The sequence below is a fragment of the Oryctolagus cuniculus genome, chromosome 3, assembly GCF_051225735.1.
Source record: "Oryctolagus cuniculus isolate XC-2025 breed Fujian yellow rabbit chromosome 3, ASM5122573v1, whole genome shotgun sequence".
Lineage (NCBI taxonomy): Eukaryota > Metazoa > Chordata > Mammalia > Lagomorpha > Leporidae > Oryctolagus > Oryctolagus cuniculus.
Window position 1 is genome coordinate 62,333,105 of NC_142869.1, and position 18,845 is coordinate 62,351,949.

At 38.2% G+C, this 18,845-nt stretch overlaps 1 protein-coding gene across 50 annotated transcripts in view; it reads left to right on the forward strand.

Annotated features, from left to right (window-relative positions):
- TTN (titin) overlaps window positions 1-18,845 on the forward strand; it is a 272,404-nt gene that overhangs the window by 104,590 nt on the left and 148,969 nt on the right. For 45 of the 50 annotated variants that reach the window (XM_070070523.2, XM_070070550.2, XM_070070524.2 and 42 more), the window contains 29 exons: window positions 190-273; window positions 2,191-2,262; window positions 3,297-3,344; window positions 4,495-4,899; window positions 5,330-5,389; window positions 5,774-5,851; window positions 6,006-6,083; window positions 6,661-6,747; window positions 6,981-7,061; window positions 7,781-7,864; window positions 8,230-8,316; window positions 9,819-9,902; window positions 10,135-10,215; window positions 10,354-10,434; window positions 10,607-10,690; window positions 10,944-11,045; window positions 11,491-11,598; window positions 13,445-13,525; window positions 13,703-13,780; window positions 14,003-14,086; window positions 14,247-14,330; window positions 14,619-14,702; window positions 14,914-14,997; window positions 15,692-15,772; window positions 16,076-16,282; window positions 17,230-17,307; window positions 17,499-17,573; window positions 17,775-17,867; window positions 18,622-18,699. In XM_070070523.2, coding sequence (XP_069926624.2) covers window positions 190-273; window positions 2,191-2,262; window positions 3,297-3,344; window positions 4,495-4,899; window positions 5,330-5,389; window positions 5,774-5,851; window positions 6,006-6,083; window positions 6,661-6,747; window positions 6,981-7,061; window positions 7,781-7,864; window positions 8,230-8,316; window positions 9,819-9,902; window positions 10,135-10,215; window positions 10,354-10,434; window positions 10,607-10,690; window positions 10,944-11,045; window positions 11,491-11,598; window positions 13,445-13,525; window positions 13,703-13,780; window positions 14,003-14,086; window positions 14,247-14,330; window positions 14,619-14,702; window positions 14,914-14,997; window positions 15,692-15,772; window positions 16,076-16,282; window positions 17,230-17,307; window positions 17,499-17,573; window positions 17,775-17,867; window positions 18,622-18,699 — 2,811 coding nt within the window. The remainder of the gene's footprint in view (window positions 1-189; window positions 274-2,190; window positions 2,263-3,296; window positions 3,345-4,494; window positions 4,900-5,329; window positions 5,390-5,773; window positions 5,852-6,005; window positions 6,084-6,660; window positions 6,748-6,980; window positions 7,062-7,780; window positions 7,865-8,229; window positions 8,317-9,818; window positions 9,903-10,134; window positions 10,216-10,353; window positions 10,435-10,606; window positions 10,691-10,943; window positions 11,046-11,490; window positions 11,599-13,444; window positions 13,526-13,702; window positions 13,781-14,002; window positions 14,087-14,246; window positions 14,331-14,618; window positions 14,703-14,913; window positions 14,998-15,691; window positions 15,773-16,075; window positions 16,283-17,229; window positions 17,308-17,498; window positions 17,574-17,774; window positions 17,868-18,621; window positions 18,700-18,845) is intronic. The other 5 variants (XM_070070529.2, XM_089328054.1, XM_089328058.1 and 2 more) reach the window with 3 other exon arrangements.

The window sequence follows — 18,845 nt, forward strand, 5'->3', positions numbered from 1 at the left end:
GCCTTTCAAATAAATGTTTTTAATAAAAGTTATTGACAAGTTATAACCGTTAACAACTTTCACTGCTCTGATTGATAAGTTAACTCTATAGTACCTCTGAAGTACTGAAATGCACAAGAATTTTCATTGTACTTCACACAAAATAGGAAACTGAAGCATGTTACTGATGATGACATTCATTTTCTTCAGAAATCCCTCCCGTGGCCATTCCACCTATCCCTCTTTTGCTGCCAGCACCCGAAGAAAAGAAACCACCACCAAAACGTATTGAAGGTATTACCTACTGAACTACCTAAAAGTTAAAATACACAGGATCTCGCTAAGGCTGCCCCCGCAAATGCTGCTTTGCACGTCTCGTGCACCCTCTAGTGGTCAAGAAGTTGAGCTGCCTCTTGAAATAGAACAGCTTCTTTAAGTATTAGCTACACGTCTAAGATGTGCTTAAGACATCAGACAAACCAAATACTATGCTGAGCATGAAAACATTACATTTAGGTGAAACCACTTACACATTAATGGAAATTAGTTTTGTTTTTCCTTTTTACCTAACTACTAAGGACCAATTTCTACTACAGTTTATGGAAATAAATCACACTAGTTTTTAGCCAAACTAAAAATGAAAATGATAGTTTTTCCTTAACTTATAATGTTAGCTACCTTTATAAGCTATTTCTTATAAAACCATGATTTAGAATATCTTGGGAACTTTTGTCCCTTAAGTCTAAGTTCACTAAAAAAAAAAAAAAAACTTTTAAGTGCTCCAGAGAATTGTCCCTGTCAGTACTTCAGCACAGAAATTGTACTATTTGTGTCCCAAAGCTGCTTGACTAAATCAGTTAAAACTGGTTGCCGGGGAGTTGCTGGAGTTATAGAGAGAACAGAATTACTTTCGGAATACCTGTAGCATGGTCAGGAAAAATCTGCATGTCAAAGTCACATTTTCCCATAGCCACACCACTACTGTAGAAGCTTCTAAAGGTTGACACATGAGTCCCCTACCACCACTACCATTGTGTCAGACAAATGAGATGTTTTTCAGCCAGCCTCAGAAGAAATTCAGAAAACATTTCATCTTTGTGACTGATAAATCTTGGTAACAAAGGCATTTTTATAATTTACATAAACAAAGTTTTTAAATATATCTTAAATACCTGATAGCAGAGAGAAACCAGAAATTTAAAAAAAAATACTTTAAGTTTCCGTTTATATTCCTGTTGTCAGAAATAATTATTTCTCTTAATGAATGATTTGTTCTTTGAATGTTGATGTCAAATGGCTAAGCTTGAGTAGCCACTATAAGACTTGAGAAATTCAATCATATATATATATATTTTTTTTTTTTTGACAGGCAGAGTGGACAGTGAGAGAGAGAGACAGAGAGAAAGGTCTTCCTTTGCCGTTGGTTCACCCTCCAATGGCCGCCGCGGCCGACGCGCTGCGGCCGGCGCACCGCGCTGATCCGATGGCAGGAGCCAGGAGCCAGGTGCTTTTCCTGGTCTCCCATGGGGTGCAGGGCCCAAGCACCTGGGCCATCCTCCACTGCACTCCCTAGCCACAGCAGAGGGCTGGCCTGGAAGAGGGGCAACCGGGACAGAATCCGGCGCCCCGACCGGGACTAGAACCCGGTGTGCCGGCGCCGCTAGGCGGAGGATTAGCCTAGTGAGCCACGGCGCCGGCCTCAATCATATATTTAAACTTTCAAATACTTTTCATTCATGAATACTGGATGCCAAAATCAAGTGACATAAGAATAATAATTAAGGTATAATAGCAGCAACAACCAAAGAAAACTCCTGCAATATATCATCGGTAGGCTTTCATTTTGCTAGCCCATTAGTTATTCTCCCTCCTAACAAATTTAGTGTTCTTGAGTTAAACAAGAATGAAAATGTGTACCTTTCAATTTACGATACCACTTGTATTCACTCTCCATGTTTTAAAAACTTGACCTCTTAGCAGGCATAAACCAGCGGAGACTTAAGATCACAGTCCACATTGTACCTGATCCAAAACAACTTTTTTTGCATTCTAATCCGAGATCTTTGTGAAATAGATGTCTTTCAATAATGTGCAGTCTTTTTTTTTTAACCATCATTTGAAGGAAATAAAATATTTCAGTAAGCCTCAGGGTTTCCAGACAACATTTTTAGTTATCTACATACGACATCTATTTTTCATTTGTGGTTTTAGTGACCAAGAAGGCTGTGAAGAAGGATGCCAAAAAGGTGGCAAAGCCCAAGGAAGAGGCACTACCACGTGAAGGTATGATTATAATGCATTAGTCAGAAAGCAGTCTCAAGACCTTTTTGGGGTGGAATAAAACTTTTAAATCCTACAGAGTGGAAGACAGAAGGAGGGCAAGAGCTTGAGGGGAGACTGTGCCCATCCTTTTGCTCACGGTCATCCTCTTCTTTGACTCAGTTCTCTCTCTGAACTTTCTTTGTTCCCGCTGTGTTGCCTGTCTTCCCCCTGTCTACATCTGCTCCTGGGCTCCCAGTGCAGCAGCAGAATATTCTGGTTGTCCCTGGACGGTGGCTTCAATTAGACCTGACTCTGCAGTCCAACAGCTGGACCTGCTTAAGCCATACCAATAGAAAGTCACAGGCTGGTGCTAACTCCAAGATGCTGCTCCAGCCCAACTGGTGGTCGTCACTGGTTTACCTGACCTAAATGTCAATATTTGCAGGGAAAGAATATTTTTTGAAGAAGAACCAATTCAGATCATTTTAACTTTTAATATATTCCTGGAAGGTGTTCAGGAAGACAATTGGGTCATTAAATTTAAGCATATAGCTTTAACATATATGATAGCTTTGACATACAGCTTTGACTAGTATTAGAATACTGGAACCTCCTTAAAGAAGGAGAACAAGGAGCGCAAGGCATTTGCCTGTCATTCTTTTCATTTGTGAAACGTTGTGGAATGAGAGGGAGCCCAAAGCGCATGGGTATTTCATGAACTTCATAATTAATAATTGAAAAAATCAAACATACATACATTTTTTAGATTAGATATATTGACTATTCCTTTCATATTTCATGTTCATTTAAATTAGTTTGAGTCAACCTAAATTAGAATCAAACTAGTTTGTGTTTTTGTTTAATATGGCACTGTGTAGCATGTTTAATGAGTTATGTTTGGGAATGAGAAAAGTGTAATGATGATTTCTGGAGGGTGTTATTGTGGTAGTAGTCCCAGGTTGTGCAAATGACCAACAATGATGCACAGAATTAGTAAACATTAAGCAAAGCATAATCCAGAAATAACCATATATTTTATGTTTTTCAACCTTCAGAAGTTATCCAGAAGCCCCCACCTCCTACTACCTTAATTCCAGCAAAAGGTAAATAAAAGGAAATTATTAAATATTTCCATGCTATTTATTCCTTTGTTTTTCTGCCAGCTTATTGTTAAATTGTAGAGTCTGAGCTGCTAGATTAAAATTTGTATTAGAAATGACAGCACGGAATCCGCATTGTGGCACAGTGGTTTAAACTTCTCCCTGCGACACCAGCATCCATATGGGTGCTGATTCAAGTCCTGGCTGCTCTGCTTCTGATCCAGCTCCCGGCTATGACCTGGGCAGGCAGCAGAGGATGGCCCAAGTGCTTGGGCCCCTGCACCCAAGTGGGAGACCTGGAAGAAGCTCCTGGTTCCTGGCTTGGGCCCAGCCATTGTGGCCATTTGGGGAGTGAACAGCAAATGGAAGATCTCTCTCTGTCTCACTCCTTCTTTCTCTTCAGCTCTGCCTTTTAAATAAAAAAATAAATCTTAAAAATAATGAGAGCTATTTTGTATTGCTCCTACTCTAGGAAAGGATACCCAGGGAGACATTTTTCATGCTGCATCTGGCAATGACCACATGGAAATAAGCAGTGGGAGCTAGGAAAAGGAGAAGCCACTCCTTATTTCTTATGTCTAACACGAATATTAAAGGTCATAAAAGTAATGGAAGACTTAAAGATATTTTATATAAAAGCAACCAATTGAATTGTTTGATTATTTAAGTAGTATCTATATTGAACTGATGAATGGGTCATCTTCCATCACGAAAGATGTGGTCTTACAAGTAGAAATATACTTCAAAGAATGATTGAAAATTTAAAAATATGAACTACAGGAACATTAAATCAATATCTGTCACATTATGAGATATTAAAATATTCCATGGGTAGAAAGTTGAGTTTTGTAAGTGGGAGCTCCCATTGAACAATGGAAGTTGTGTTCACTTAACAATATTTATTGCAGCTATTTTTCCATACAGTAAAAATTTCATATCAAGAGTAGAGGGTATCTTGATAGTCTTTATTATCTTCCATAGTCAACAAATTTCTGGATCCTATACAAAGAAAAGTATAGCAAATCATCAATATAATGCTGAGATCTGAGATACTGATGCATTTCCCTGTGTTGATTTTCATCTAATGAAGTGAAGCAGTTCTACCCATGGTTTATATATTGATATTTATTTGTTTATATATTATCTGTTTCAGGCCCTGAAATTATTGATATATCTTCTAAGGCTGAAGAAGTAAAAATAACAACTATCACCAGAAAGAAAGAAGTTCAGAAAGAAAAAGAAGTTGTGTATGAGAAAAAGCGTGCAGTTCACGAAGAAAAGAAACTTTTCATAGAATCTCTGGAAGAACCTTATGATGAGTTAGAAATGGAGCCATACACGGAGCCATTTGAAGAACCTTACTATGAAGAACCAGATGAAGAGTATGAGGAGATCAAGGTAGAAGCTAAAAGAGAAGTTCACGAGGAGTGGGAGGAAGATTTTGAAGAAGGGCAAGAATACTACGAAAGGGAAGAAGGCTATGATGAAGGAGAGGAGGAATGGGAGGAGGCTTACCAGGAGAGAGAAGTGGTTCAAGTTCAGAAGGTGTATGGAGAAGGTATGCAGAAACTGGCTGACTCTCTGTCCTCTTTTCCTCAGATCATTGAATTTTCAAAGCAATTAAACCAATTTGCAACAGATTTGAAACAGATGAAATGATGATTTGTGTGTCATGATGGTTAGAAATCTTCAAAAACTCTATCTTTAAATAATTAATTTCCATAAGAGTCACTTTCAAGCCTTAGTTCTATTACTAAGACTAAATTCTAGGTTCTGTTTGCTAATGCAGAAGTTCAGTTTTTACTTCACCTGCTTTGTTTGCATCTCTGCTTGGTCTCGCTCTGAAACCCAGCACTAGGAATCATGTTAGCAATAATAATCCCAAATATAGTACTTTATGCAATTATGTATCTTGATTTATTTGTAATTAATACGTTTTAGAACGTACCTATTTATGCACCCCTACATATCCTATTTTTTTATTAAAGAAACACATGAAATAAAAATTCCAGCGAAAGTGCCTGAAAAGAAAGCTCCACCTCCTAAAGGTATGTAACTGGAATTGTTTAAATAGATCAGAGCACCAGCAATATTATTATGTCTTGTTTGGCAAAAATGTATAAATCACCAGTTCAAATCAATAGGCACAACTTCTTCTCTAAGTTATATTTTACCAATGAATTTTTTTCTTAAGAATTTCTACCTAATTCATCTAATAAATCAAAGGATTATTATGGTAAATTTAAAATAAATGCGAATATAACCAAAATGATTTAAGTACTAAAACTTAAACATAACCAAATTTGTCTCTCTCTCTGTCTCTCAAAATAATTATACATATATATGTGTATATACATTTGTCTGTGTGGAGAGAGAGGGAGAACCTTAATAGAAATTCTAAAAGTACTGCAATTTCTTTAAAATGCTTGCAGTTGTAAAGAAGCCAGTAGTTGAAAAAATTGAAAAGACTTCTCGAAGAATGGAGGAAGAAAAAGTCCAAGTCACAAAAGGTATCATTTAACATGCTTCTAGTATGATGTACACAAGTAATCTACTTACTGATATGTACTCACCTGTGAGATGTTTATAAAATCAGCTGGTTTTAAATTTTGTGAAAAAAATATATTCTTCACACCACAAATATATTTGTACATATTTTTTAAGTACCCGAAGTTTCCAAGAAGATTGTTCCACAAAAACCTTCCCGGATTCCAGTAGAGGAAGAAGTTATTGAAGTCAAAGGTATATCTCTATTTTCAGCTACAAGTTTTAAACATTTTTATTGATATGTATGGGAACATGTACCTATTTTGCTAAATAATTCCCAAATCACCACCAGACCAAGCACATTTTTATATAATCCAATTTTATGTTGAGTTGCACTTATGTGTAATTTACATAAATAACATCACCTTTGTTTCTATTTTTGTTTTACAATTACACTTTTTTCACTTAAAGGAGGTTTTGTGTTTAATGAGTAGCCTTCTAACTTTACTATGCACTGCAGTCCAATACATATAATATCCCCATCCTCTCGTTCATAAGAATAATCCTAACAGATTTGGAAAAGCACCGCAGTGTGTGTGAAGAAGTTGTGTCTATTTGATTCCCATTTGTGATGTTTGATAAAAGCTTCATGGGCTGTTGGTCTCTGTTGATCAAAACGTAATCTAGTTTCTTGTCAATACTAAATGTGTTATTATTATGTCATGTTAACACATTCAGTCTGCGTTTAAAGACCATATCGAGTAAAATCCGTGTATCTGATCTGCTGTCTTGTCTTAGAAAAATAGACTAATGTGGAATACTCTCTTTAAAGTACCAGCTGTGCATACAAAGAAGATGGTTATTTCAGAGGAAAAGATGTTCTTTGCTTCTCGCACAGAGGAGGAGGTGTCAGTCACAGGTATAAGGCAAATTGGAATTGGGAATTGCCTGGAAGGGTTTTCGTTGGATTTCTATCGCTCTTGTTTCTCTATAATCTGTGATCATGTAGTCATTTCTGTCTCCTTGTCATTCTCTGTCATCTTTTTCATTGTGCGTTTGTCTCTGTGTTAATTTTGATTTCAGTATTCTTTGTAAATTATAATTACCACCCGCAATGGCATAGAAGTAATTAAAATGTGCATTTTTTTAAAGTCCCTGAAGTCCAAAAGAAAACTGTCACTGAAGAGAAAGTTCATGTTGCCGTTTCCAAAAAGATTGAGCCACCACCTAAAGGTATTAGTGATTCATTCTGAGCTGAAAATCTTTTCAACGTTGGTATAAGCTCTGTAGACTACTCCTATGTAAGCTTACAACTAGATAAATTAATATTTGAAATCATTAATAAGTGTTCCATAGTTCTCCCTTCCTTTTCTATTACCTTTGGTTGCTTCCACGGATTGTTGTGTGTGGAGGAAATACTGTGCTACCTCTGTGCTACTGTGCACCTCTTACCAAGTCTGGGACCGTGAGGTCATGTGGGGTGTCACACTGGCAGCACTGCCACCCGCGTGGAAATCAGAATCCAACAACCCACAGGTCAAGGAACTGGCTACAACTTCCCAGCCAAATTGTTACACACTTAAGATAATCTAAGGCAGTTGTTTTCATGCAACTACTGGCTAAAAGTGAAATTGCTAAAAAATTATCTTCAAAGTTATTATTTATTAAAAAAAAACTATTTTCTAAGGAAAAGGCTCTGTCCCCTCTAAGGAAGGGGTGCTCCCCCTATTCCTGAGAAAGTGGAGGCACTTACATTAAAAGTTTTAATAGTCACATTTTTTTAATCAGTCATTGAGCCATCTGCACTTAGGCTGGTTTCTAGTACATGATTTTCTTGCCTTCAACTGGTACAAAAGTAGAATGTCTACTCTTTAATTCTAAATCTTGCAACAATGTGTAGGCGCTGTTGTTGAAATGCACAATTTCTCACAAATGACACATTTCTTTTAAAGTCCCTGAGCCACCCAAGAAACCCATTCCAGAAGAAGTGGCCCCCGTTCCCGTTCCTAAAAAGGTGGAGCCCCCACCAGCCAAAGGTAGACTAATATTTTTTTAAAAAATAATTCCTAGCATCCATCTTCTATTTTTGCTGTGAGATCTATGTTTTAATGCAATAGCCACTGTAACCCATCTGTAATCTGTGTAGTTTTAGTTTTGTGTTATGTAAATTTCATCAGTTTGTGAGAATTGTTGTACATGTATCGATAAGGCCATCCTAACTGGATCTTTGCTTCCCCTAGAATATGTAATGTCTTTCTGGTGCTGGTGTATTTAGCATTTGTTATTACAAGTAGGGCACACTGAATTACATCCTAAGTCTTACATTCTTATTGAGGATTTAAGCTTTAGTCTGCTAGTAGACTAGAACGCTCAACCCATCTCAACAACGATGTCTTTAAAGTTCCCGAGGTGCCTAAGAAACCGGTGCCAGAGGAGAAGAAGCCAGTTCCCGTCCCCAAGAAGAAGGAACCTGCTGCTCCCCCAAAAGGTACTCCACATCTGGTGACAGGGAGACCTTTTGCCCCAAATGCCTGGCGTCTGCTTTGTGTGGTCTTCCTGTGGACTATGCTGTGTTTTTCTGTTGTCTCTCTTACATGTACCCTTGTGTTCCGAATGTTTGTCAGCTCTGGAGTTGTGTTCCTGGCATGGAATGCTTAGGGGCCTCAACATCTTAAAGCGGCACCAGAAAGTGTTAGTAAAAGAAGTCCCTAGGTCAATCTGCCGTCTTACTGTTTTGATGTCGTCCCACTCAGAGAAAGAATATTGGTGAACCTCATCTGGACGTGGTTCCAGAAAATAACTCTTTCATCCCTCCTGTGTGACTTTTTCTTAATAAAAACATTTTGAGTTATGAAAACGTGGAGGTGGACAAAGGCAGCTGGAGGGTCTGGCAGGAGTGAGTGTTAGCTAGATGCAGGTGTACCTGGTGCTGCCAGTGACGGCCATGCTTAGTCACCAGTAACAGCGGGTCTTCATAGAGGGAGACAGGGTTTAGATGTTTTTCTTTGCCGATCTGTCTTGAGACACTACTTGAATGTCAGTGTTTGCCATAAATGTTGCAATTCGCTGATGCACTAGTGAGGTTACTTTTCATACAGGTGTCTTTGCATTCCAATGTGTGCTGTGGCACACTGCTGATCCATGATTGTTTTGGAGTTCTCATTTTGTGTGAGTGGGGGAGGGGAGTGGTGATGAACGGCACTTTTATTGAAGCAATGAAGCCACAACTGCACACGTCTGGTCAGTTATGGAGAGAGCAAGAATTCACTCTTCTCCAGTGGGGGAGAAAGCAGTGAGTGAAGCCATACATTTTGAATAGTGCAGTCTTTGGCCTGACTTCCCAGTGTTTCTATTTCTTCTTGAATCAGATATGCTTCTCTCTTGAACTCTTGGCTCTTGCAGAATGCTGGGTCTTTTGTTTTTTTTAGCAAATGATTAAAAGATGATTTTTGAGTACTTGACTACTATACCTGAAGATCATATTAGTAAAACCAATACCAGTACCAAAACTGTTATTAAAAATGATTTTTATTATCTAGTCATTAAAAAGAAAAGTAACACTAGTAAAATCACTAATCCCAAAGCTACATGGTCCCTCCTGGTGGAGTCACAGAGACATCTCTCAGTTATCCATAAAAGCAGATGCACAAATAACATGGATGTATTGATAAACACTGCCTGTGTACAAAACATAACTAATATTTTCCTAGCAAAAGCATACCCATAGATAAAGAATTAATTCTGTACACATTTTTCTGTTCTATAACTCAATTTTAACTGTCCAAATGCCTCTAAAGCATTGTTTGTGACCTTTGTCACATTTTATAACACTGTATAGCATTATAATTGGCTCAATTTTCTACCTTATTTTCTGATGCATATGTCATCTGTAACAGCATGGGTGAACTACATGAAGATTTGCATGTGTGTCTGTGCCCATTAGAGAAGTGCTACGTGTCTGGACTCACTGTCTGTTTTAAAAACTTTAAGTCCCAGAAGTGGCCAAGAAACCTGTGCCTGAAGAAAAGGTTCCTGTTCCAGTTGCAAAGAAAAAGGAGGAGCCCCCAACTAAAGGTACAGCGAGTTGCTTAGTAAAGAAGCCGTCTCTAGTGTGTCTATGTCTTGAGTGCAAAACATTATGTGTCTCATGATCTATTAATTGACTTAGTTTCGTGCAAAATGAATGTTTTATGGTGAGTGCGACTTCAACCAAAATGTCTGTCTACCTGTCTACTTTCTTACAAAATAACGGTGCGCTGTTTACTTTGGAAAAACATAAAGTCAGTTCTGACAATGTCTTTTCAAGTTGCTGAAGTACAGAAGAGGGTTGTCATGGAAGAACAGGTTACTGTTGTCACTCAGAGAGAGGAATCGCCGCCTCCAGCAGGTACTGAATCCCATCTCCGTGGAATAACCATCTCTCCTCCCAGCTGCTCTAACTGCATGCCCTTGTTAATGGGCCATTCTGTGGGGCTCGCTTGCTTTCCTTTGTATGGATTTTAAAATCAAATACTATCCTTTAAAGTGCCAGAAATGCCAAAGAAGAGAGTTCCAGAAGAAAGAAGACCCATTCCTCATAAAGAGGAAGAAGCCCCACCACCAAAAGGTACCGTGTTTCCATCTTTTCGGGAAGCCTCTTTGTATCCAACGAGGTCTGTAGGCAAACGATGACTTGGTCCGTTTTGTGGTGTGAGTGCGTGATGAGTGTGTAACTGTACTTTATGTTGGGCTTCCGTGAGACAACAGTCAAGTCCTAAAAGTCCCTCATGTTTCTAAAGTGCCCGCTGTGCCCAAGAAACCTGTGCCTGAGGAGAAAGTTCCAGTGCCAGTTCCCGTGGCTAAGAAACCCCCTCCTCCCCGAGGTAGGCTTTGCCTCAGTCCTCTGCCCCGAATCTCTTAGCGTGTGCGTCCCTGCTTGTTCTGTGGTCTTCTCGTGTACTCACCTTTGTCTTGCTGCCGATCCAGCTGTGTGTAGATGCACTTGTGATGCGTTACTTGTTTTCCCACGGGGCTCGTAGAAGCGCTGTCGTGTGCAAATCTTCCCCAGATTCCAAGAAGAGAGCATTGTTAAAATTCTTGACTTTTTAAAACTTCAACTTTAATGCTTTCTTAAAGCTGAAGTTTCTAAGAAAGCTGTCGTAGAAGAAAAAAGATTTGTTGCCGAAGAAAGACAAGCCATGGCTGTCTCTCAGAGAGTGGAAGTCATGCGGCATGAAGGTATAGACTCAGAAGTGAGAAGGGAAATGAGTTTGTCTGTGTGTATGTGTGTGTGTGTGTGTGTGTGTGTGTTTCCTCGAAGTCTCTTCTTCTTTCCAGATGTCATTGTTTGGCCTAGAACTTGTCCTTGTTAGTTATTTCCACTTTTGTTGATAATGGCTCATGTCTACCTGTTGTAGCCTTCTGAGACTGAGTCTTTTGTGTCTACCTTGATCTTGAACCATTTACAACAGTGAATGGGATGCTTTGAAAATGTCATGCTTGGACGTATTTGAAAACTGTCCCCTCATCTGAGATCAGCAGTTTCCTTCTTGAACTGTGGAAACTTGACGTAGCTATGCCCTAACCAGGCAGAAGAACCGTCTTCCATCAGTATGAATACCTAGGTATGAGTATTTCAGCAGGCTGAGTTTAAATTAAATCCTGACCTTTAAAATATCCACAGAGGAAGAATGGAGTTACTCAGAAGAGGAGGAAAGAGTGTCTGTTTCCGTTTATAGAGAAGAGGAAAGAGAGGAGGAGGAGGAGGAAGCGGAGGTTACAGAATATGAAGGTAAACAATGCGAATTACCTAGAGATGAGCTGGTGTCTTGAGAAGTTTTCCTTCACAGAGAGTTTATCAGACTAATGTGAAGTGATACACATTGAAGTGGGCACCTACTGGCCCCAGTAGATCCATCTTTGGATCAAAACACAAAGTTGAGGAACATTAACATGTGATTAAACATCCAATGTTTCTCATGCCTTCTCCTTCTTACCTGGCTATATGGTGTGAAAGGTTTCATATTTACATGGGGCAAGTATTTCCACACACAGCCTGTTCACCCTTTCATTAGACAGAACTTGGCTTCAGCATGGCGGATTTGCTCAGACTTCACCCTGGGAGCCTAATGTCTCATCAGTGTTTCCCTGTTTTTACCACAATCCACAGACAGAAATATATGACATAATATAATCCCACACATATCTACGTACATCCATCTCTGAAACAGAATGTTATGCAACATTGCTTCCCTTACTATGTCTGATATACTTTTAACATTTTCTGTTTCATCTTACCCTATTCTGTTCTTTTCATTTAAGAAAATGCCAGCCACAGCCCATTTTGTAAGTCACTAATTTGTCCTTACAGTCTAAAAATGGACAAGAACATACATTACCTCATTACATTCCAGAAATCAAAGCCATCTTTGTGAGTTTGAAACACTGAACACTTGAGGCGTTCCTTTATTTCACACATGGAGAAAACAATTATATAAAACTGTGGTCAGCTTGAGTTGATATTCAGATGTTCCCATGCCTATAATTTAATTTCTATTGTCTCTTAAGGATTGCAATGAATTAAGACATATGTAGGTTTCCTGCTAAAATCCAACACTCTACTACAGCTATATATCCAAGAAAGTTCTAATGTCACTCTGTTTTGAAGAGAAACCAATAAGATCCTTAACAAACTAATCGTGGTACCAGGAGATGCACTCAAGTATACTTCTGGCTAATAGATCTGGTTCCTCTTACTCCCTTCCTCCACATGGAAGGAGAGTCCCTGGACACCCAAGATGCTTAGTCTTAACATAAGGGCTTGGCCTAGCACCATCTAGGGTCTAATTCCCACGAGGAAGCCCACCAGTTGTGTTGTGCTTCCTGGAAGAGGTCATGCTGTTGGGCTTAACTTGGGAATCTGCTGAGCTCAAGGAGAACCCCATCCTTTCTAGAAATGTTTGGAAAAGTTCTCATCACACGGGTCTGATTTCCATTCTGGGCAGTGTACATTATAAATTGTTTTTAACATACCAGACTAAAAGGAAAGACTCTATCTGATATGTCTTCATTAAGCCAGAGATGAGTGGCCTGTTAACTTTGCTTTCAGTGTAAAAAGCAGGAGTGCTTTTCACTAGACCTTTCTATTCTCTAGGCTCAAAAATTAGATGAAGTCTTCTGCTTCTTCTACCATAGCTCCCTCACAAAACTGGGGGCTTGGGCTTTGGGCTTGGGAAAGACATGAAACATCTTGCAATTCACTTTTAAATACTTGTGTATACGTTTCTGCCCTGGAGCTTTCAAATCTACAGTGTTCTTTTTTAAACTTACCTTCAGTTTCTTGTGTTCTTGTTAACTTAGTCTTGAGAATTAGTTGTGGTCCCATACTTTTCTTGTTATTCCTATGAATATAAGTGTTCTTATATGTACCTTATAACACACTTGAAAGTTAAATCGATGAAACCTTTTTTCTATACTCTTCACTTACCTTCGTTGGCTATTTTAAATGGGAACAATTGGGGATTTAGCCAGTGTTCAATTTATGCAATTTTAATCCCTTTTTGAAGGGATAAATTATGGCTAAGACTAAACATGACAATCACTACAATCTGTCTTCTTTAAAATTGATGTCTTTAAAGTGATGGAGGAGCCTGAGGAATATGTTGTGGAGGAAAAACTACACTTTATTTCTAAGAAAGTGGAAGCTGAACCAGCTGAAGGTATTCCGGGTCTTTATCCCTTTGTTGGTTTGTCCCTTCTTTATGTTCTCTCATAGCTGTTAGTACCTATAGAGCAAGTATTGATAAATATCATGTCTAATAAAAAGATCCCTTACATTTTAATTTTTAAAAAAAGTCAGAACATTTCCACAAGCATATTTTATAATCTTTTTCAAGTGCCTGAGAAGCATGAGAAGAAAATTGTTCCAAAACCAAAAGTTCCTGCTAAAGTGGAGGAGCCTCCACCAGCTAAAGGTACAATGTCTCTCCAAGAAATGTGACGGCATTTGTCTTGGTAGCTATAATAGTGCCTTTTGATGATACCACTGTCTGAGTTTTTGTTGGCGCACACGTCTGAACATTTTTGCTGAGTCTAGTCTTAATCTTTGTGTCTATGTGTGATCTTTTCAAAAAGTGAGTTCTATGTCACTGCTTAGGTAATGAAAGCTAATGCTCTTGAATCTCATCTTTCTAAAGTTCCCGAAGCACCTAAGAAAATTGTGCCAGAAAAGAAAGTTCCCGCTCCTGTTCCTAAAAAGGAAAAGGTGCCTCCACCTAAAGGTATATTGGATTTTACTTTGTTCTTGAAAATGTGTGTCTGTTCTTTTATCTTAAATTGACGTCTTCTTCCAATGTTGATAAGAGTCACAAGCAACTATGTGTACCTGTGCTTAGTGTTTTCCTACTGTATGTTTGATTGTGTTGCCTGCTGTCTTTTAAGTGCCAGAAGAGCCAAAGAAACCAGTTCCAGAGAAAAAGGTTCCTCCCAAAGTGATTAAGACAGAAGAACCTCCCCCAGCCAAAGGTAAAAGAGGTCCCCACCACAAAAACTGGAAACATTTGTCTTGTCTTTTTCTTCCTCTTGCTGCTGTCCTTTGGGTCACATTTTTCGATGTACGTTATTGGTGTATGTTGGTGGCAGTGGTGTATTATCGCCTTGTCTTTGGGTGGAGTATTCTTATTTGTTGTGATGTTTAGCTGTGTGTGTATTGTAAATTCTTTTCATCGAAAATCGCAAGACTTTCTGGCTGATATATTTTTTAAATCCCCCTGGAAGCAGTATAAATCCCTAATCCTTAAATTGTCTTTGAAGTGGCTGAGACGCACATGCAAATTACCCAGGAAGAGAAAGTTCTTGTTGCTGTAACTAAAAAAGAGAAGCCTCCGAGAGCCAGAGGTACATGCGCCCCTTCAGTGCCCAGCGTGGCACTCGCCCTGCTCTCTCTACCAAGTGCACTGTCTGTGGGTGTTGGTTTTTGTTGTAGCCGTTGCTTTATGTTTAAAATAATGACCATGTCAAGTCCTTGATGTTGGGGTCCCTACTCTATGACTATCTTTGTGGTGTGAATGAGGAAAACAATTCTTTAAAGTGAAATCTATCTTTAAAGTGCCAGAGGAACCCAAGAAAGCCGTTCCAGAAGAAAGGTTTCCTAAACTTAAACCTAGAAGAGAAGAGGAGCCACCTACGAAAGGTAAATAGACTTTAAGAAAAAAATCAAAATAAGCAACAGCTGTTAGAACTAATTTAGTGGAATGGAGTTCATTAGAGAAAATAAAGTAACTACATATTATGAAGTAAGTAACATATGTTATGTTTCTTCAAAAATAAGCATTTCTGATACTAATAAGAACTTTTTAATCTAAAAAAAGTGAGGCTTCTCCCAAACATGTGTAGTTTTCCCTAAAACATGTTTGTTCTATGTCTCTTTGTCCATATACTAAACTCATCTGCAAAATGATTTTTTACATGACAATGTTAGACTATGTTTCTCATTTTTTTTAATCTTTAACTGCCTACTTATGCTGGTAGAGCTTATGAAAATACCTTATAATTAAAGTGAAGAAACTATTTATGTAACACAAGTTTCTATCTACTGCTTGTACTTATTTGATAGTCATTGTTTCTGTTATTCAGTTTTCTTTTTTCAACTCTCTTATAAATGGTAGTTGATTGTCCTAAAGTTATTCAGTGTCTTTGGAGCATTAAATAGCTAAATCAAAAGTATCCGTGTGTATATTGCACCATGTTTATATCTGTGTCTGTTGCTTTTTCTTGCCTTTTAAATGAAAAGTTTTGTTTGTCTTTGGATTGTTCATGCAAGATTTTTCTTCACACATATAGGTTCAGAATCTTGCCATTCACTTTTAATAATTACTCTTTTAAAGTGACAGAAGTCAGAAAAAGAGCTGTTAAAGAAGAAAAAGTATCCATTGAAGTTCCAAAGAGAGAACCTCATGCCGCAAAAGGTACATTTATTATGCGTCAGTTAAACAATAGGAAGCATGAAACTACCCAACTCCTTGCTTGCTAGTTCCCATTTGACTCCTATACATTAAGAGCTTTCTGTTGACTCAAGGCAGGGACTCTAACCTCTGAAACCACAGTTAACACATGGACATTTTCTGGTATCTTGAGCAGCTAAGGACAGTCAGGGTCCCCCGTAACCAGTGCATGAGACCATCACAAAGGAGTGAAATCAAAACACACAGTCACTCTCACCCCTAAATGAGCTTCAAATGAAATGCTGCCTGTTGTCAATATTATTCCAGAAGTAACAGTAACAGAAGAAAAAGAATGGTCCTACACCCGAGAGGAAGAAACTGTTTCAGTACAACGGGAAGAAGATTATGAGGAATATGAAGAATATGATTACAGAGAATTTGAGGACTATGAGCCAACAGAAGAATATGACCAATATGAGGAATATGAGGAGCGGGAGGCTGAACGCCGGGAAGAGTATGAGGAGTACGTCACAGGTACGAGCAGAACTGCAAACCTGAACCCAAATAAGTGTGTGCAGAACACACCAGGACAGGGGAAAATGTTGGATGCCCACAGAAATGTGGAAAGTCTCTGTTTCACTTGGTAAATCCAGAATTCCTTTTTCTTGGATAATTTCTATTTTAAAAAGCTCTGTAAATCTTCAGGCTAGTGTTACACTTGGTTTCTGGAAATACCCATCCTCCTGATATTTGCTGATCTGCGAGAAGGCAAATGTCTCCAAGTTTCTCCTTCCAAACAGTTAAGAGTTCATCTTGAGGTGCCCGTGAACTTCCCTGTACATGATCAAAGGCATCTCTGTATCTTTTATTCTGTTACTATCTTCAAGCACAATATGCTATTAAGCACATATACTGCCTCCAGGATTCCTGTCATCAAAAGTTGGTCATGTCTGCTTCAAAAGTAAAGACAGACAAGAAAGCTTACATGAACAGTTGTGTTTCACTGAATGTAGAGGAGAGGTGTGAGCATATAGTTTTGATTCCAAAGAATTTATTTATTTTATTCTTGGAATCAATTCAAATTGGAATTTTGAAATGAATCACTATTATTTACCAAATTCTGTTTCTGATGTTTAATTGCCCAACTTTGAGAAAATTCATAGTTTTACAGACAGCATTAAGAAAAAAGCAATATTCTAGAGAGAGGAGTTTTAGCCAGGACTTTGTATATTGGAAGTAAAATGAGAAATTCACTGTGCTAAATGGAGGTATATTTGATTGAAGGAAACAGCCAGGAGGAAAGGGTAACATAAAGTTGTTCAGATTTTAGAGCTAATTCTGGAGGGACCTTCTTACCACTTGAGGCTATGGCTTTGTTATACATGTGAGACATAATGTTGTGATTCTTCGATTCCATTTAAGAAATACTTTTGGCCTGTGTTCCAAAGTCTAACGTTACATACCCGTGTGTATTTTCAAAGAACCCAAGAAGCCTATCCCAGTAAAGCCAGTGCAAGAAGAACCTGTTCCCACAAAACCCAAGGCTCCACCAGCTAAAGGTAGAGTAAGAACAATATTACCAGTTATGAGACCTTTGTTTCCTGCCTGTCTGTCTACTATCAACATGTGTGGCAGTGTACCAATGATGTGTGCTTGGAAATTACATTGTATATTGTATTTCTTAGCTTTTTGCTCTTATTACCTCTTGAGAAAACTGGTTTTGAGATTTCTTAATATTAATATTTTAAAGTGCTGAAGAAACCTGTCCCTGAAGAAAAAGTACCAGTGCCCATTCCTAAGAAACTCAAACCTCCACCACCCAAAGGTACATCACAGAGTAATAAGTACCCAAACAACATTGGTACTTATATTCTGTAACCGTCTTACTGTCTTGTCTGATGTGCTCTGTTTTCACTGAACAAATCGTTCAGTTCCCAAGTCTTCCATTTCAGTTGTCCATGTCTATTTGTTATACAATATTCTTAGGATTGGTTTTAATGCTCCTTGATAATTAATATCTTTAAAGTGCCTGAAGAACCAAAGAAAGTTGTTGAGGAAAAAATACGTATTTCAATTACCAAACGTGAAAAAGAGCAAGTGGCTGAACCAGCTGCTAAAGGTATAATAATTTCTTTCTTAGATCATGATCTTTTATAAGATGTCTTTTGAAATTAGTGTAACTGTGTTTTTCTTTACTTTGTCGTTTTTCTGTCTTTTAAATTAATTCTAAGAGAATGTTGGATGTAAATAATCAGTAAATACAAGATAAGAGAATAATGTTACCTGTAAGAGGAAAAATTATTTGAAAATATGTCCATGTCTTCTTTTACAAAGATTGTGTCCTACCCCATGACTATAGTACATACAAAATACAGTGTTTAGATTTAAAAATCAGTGACCACTTGGCATATTCCTGATTTACCTGGTCGATGTAATGGTGTAATACTATTTGCCAAAGTGTGATTAACTGTTTATTCTAAAAATAATATTAAAGATTAAAAAAAAATAGGTCAGTGTCCAGCCATTTTTTTTCCTGCTTTATGCTATATATGAAGTAACCTCCTGTAATTCAGGAAGTGTGCTAACCCAGGAGTAAATTTGGCTTCTCACTGAAGGATGTTCCTTACAGAGACATATTTGAACACTAAACATCCATGACATTTAGGCTTTGCTTGCTCACACTTACTTGAGTAAATATTTCTGAGAGGTTCATTTTGCTTCCGTTGCAAACAAACTTTCTTGGGGATAAAGAGTTGCATTTCTATCGCAGTAAATACAGCTACAAAAGTGTTCTGTCTATTTAAAATACAACAAAGCAAGCATTGTCTGGCTGGTTTCCAACACTGAAGTTTTCTTATACTTAACATTTCAAGTGCCCATGAAGCCCAAGAGGGTTGTCCCAGAAGAAAAAGTACCTGTCCCTAAAAAAGAAGTAGCAGCACCTGTCAGAGGTACCTAATGCCACTCCTTTGAATGGGTGTTTGTCTTCTTTGGTGTTGAGTGCGTGTGTATTTCTATGTGTGAAGTTCTTTTGTGGGAAAGGGAAAACCTAGTCTTTCTTTTCTTTATAAATGGGATTGTGTTCCTAAAGTGTCTT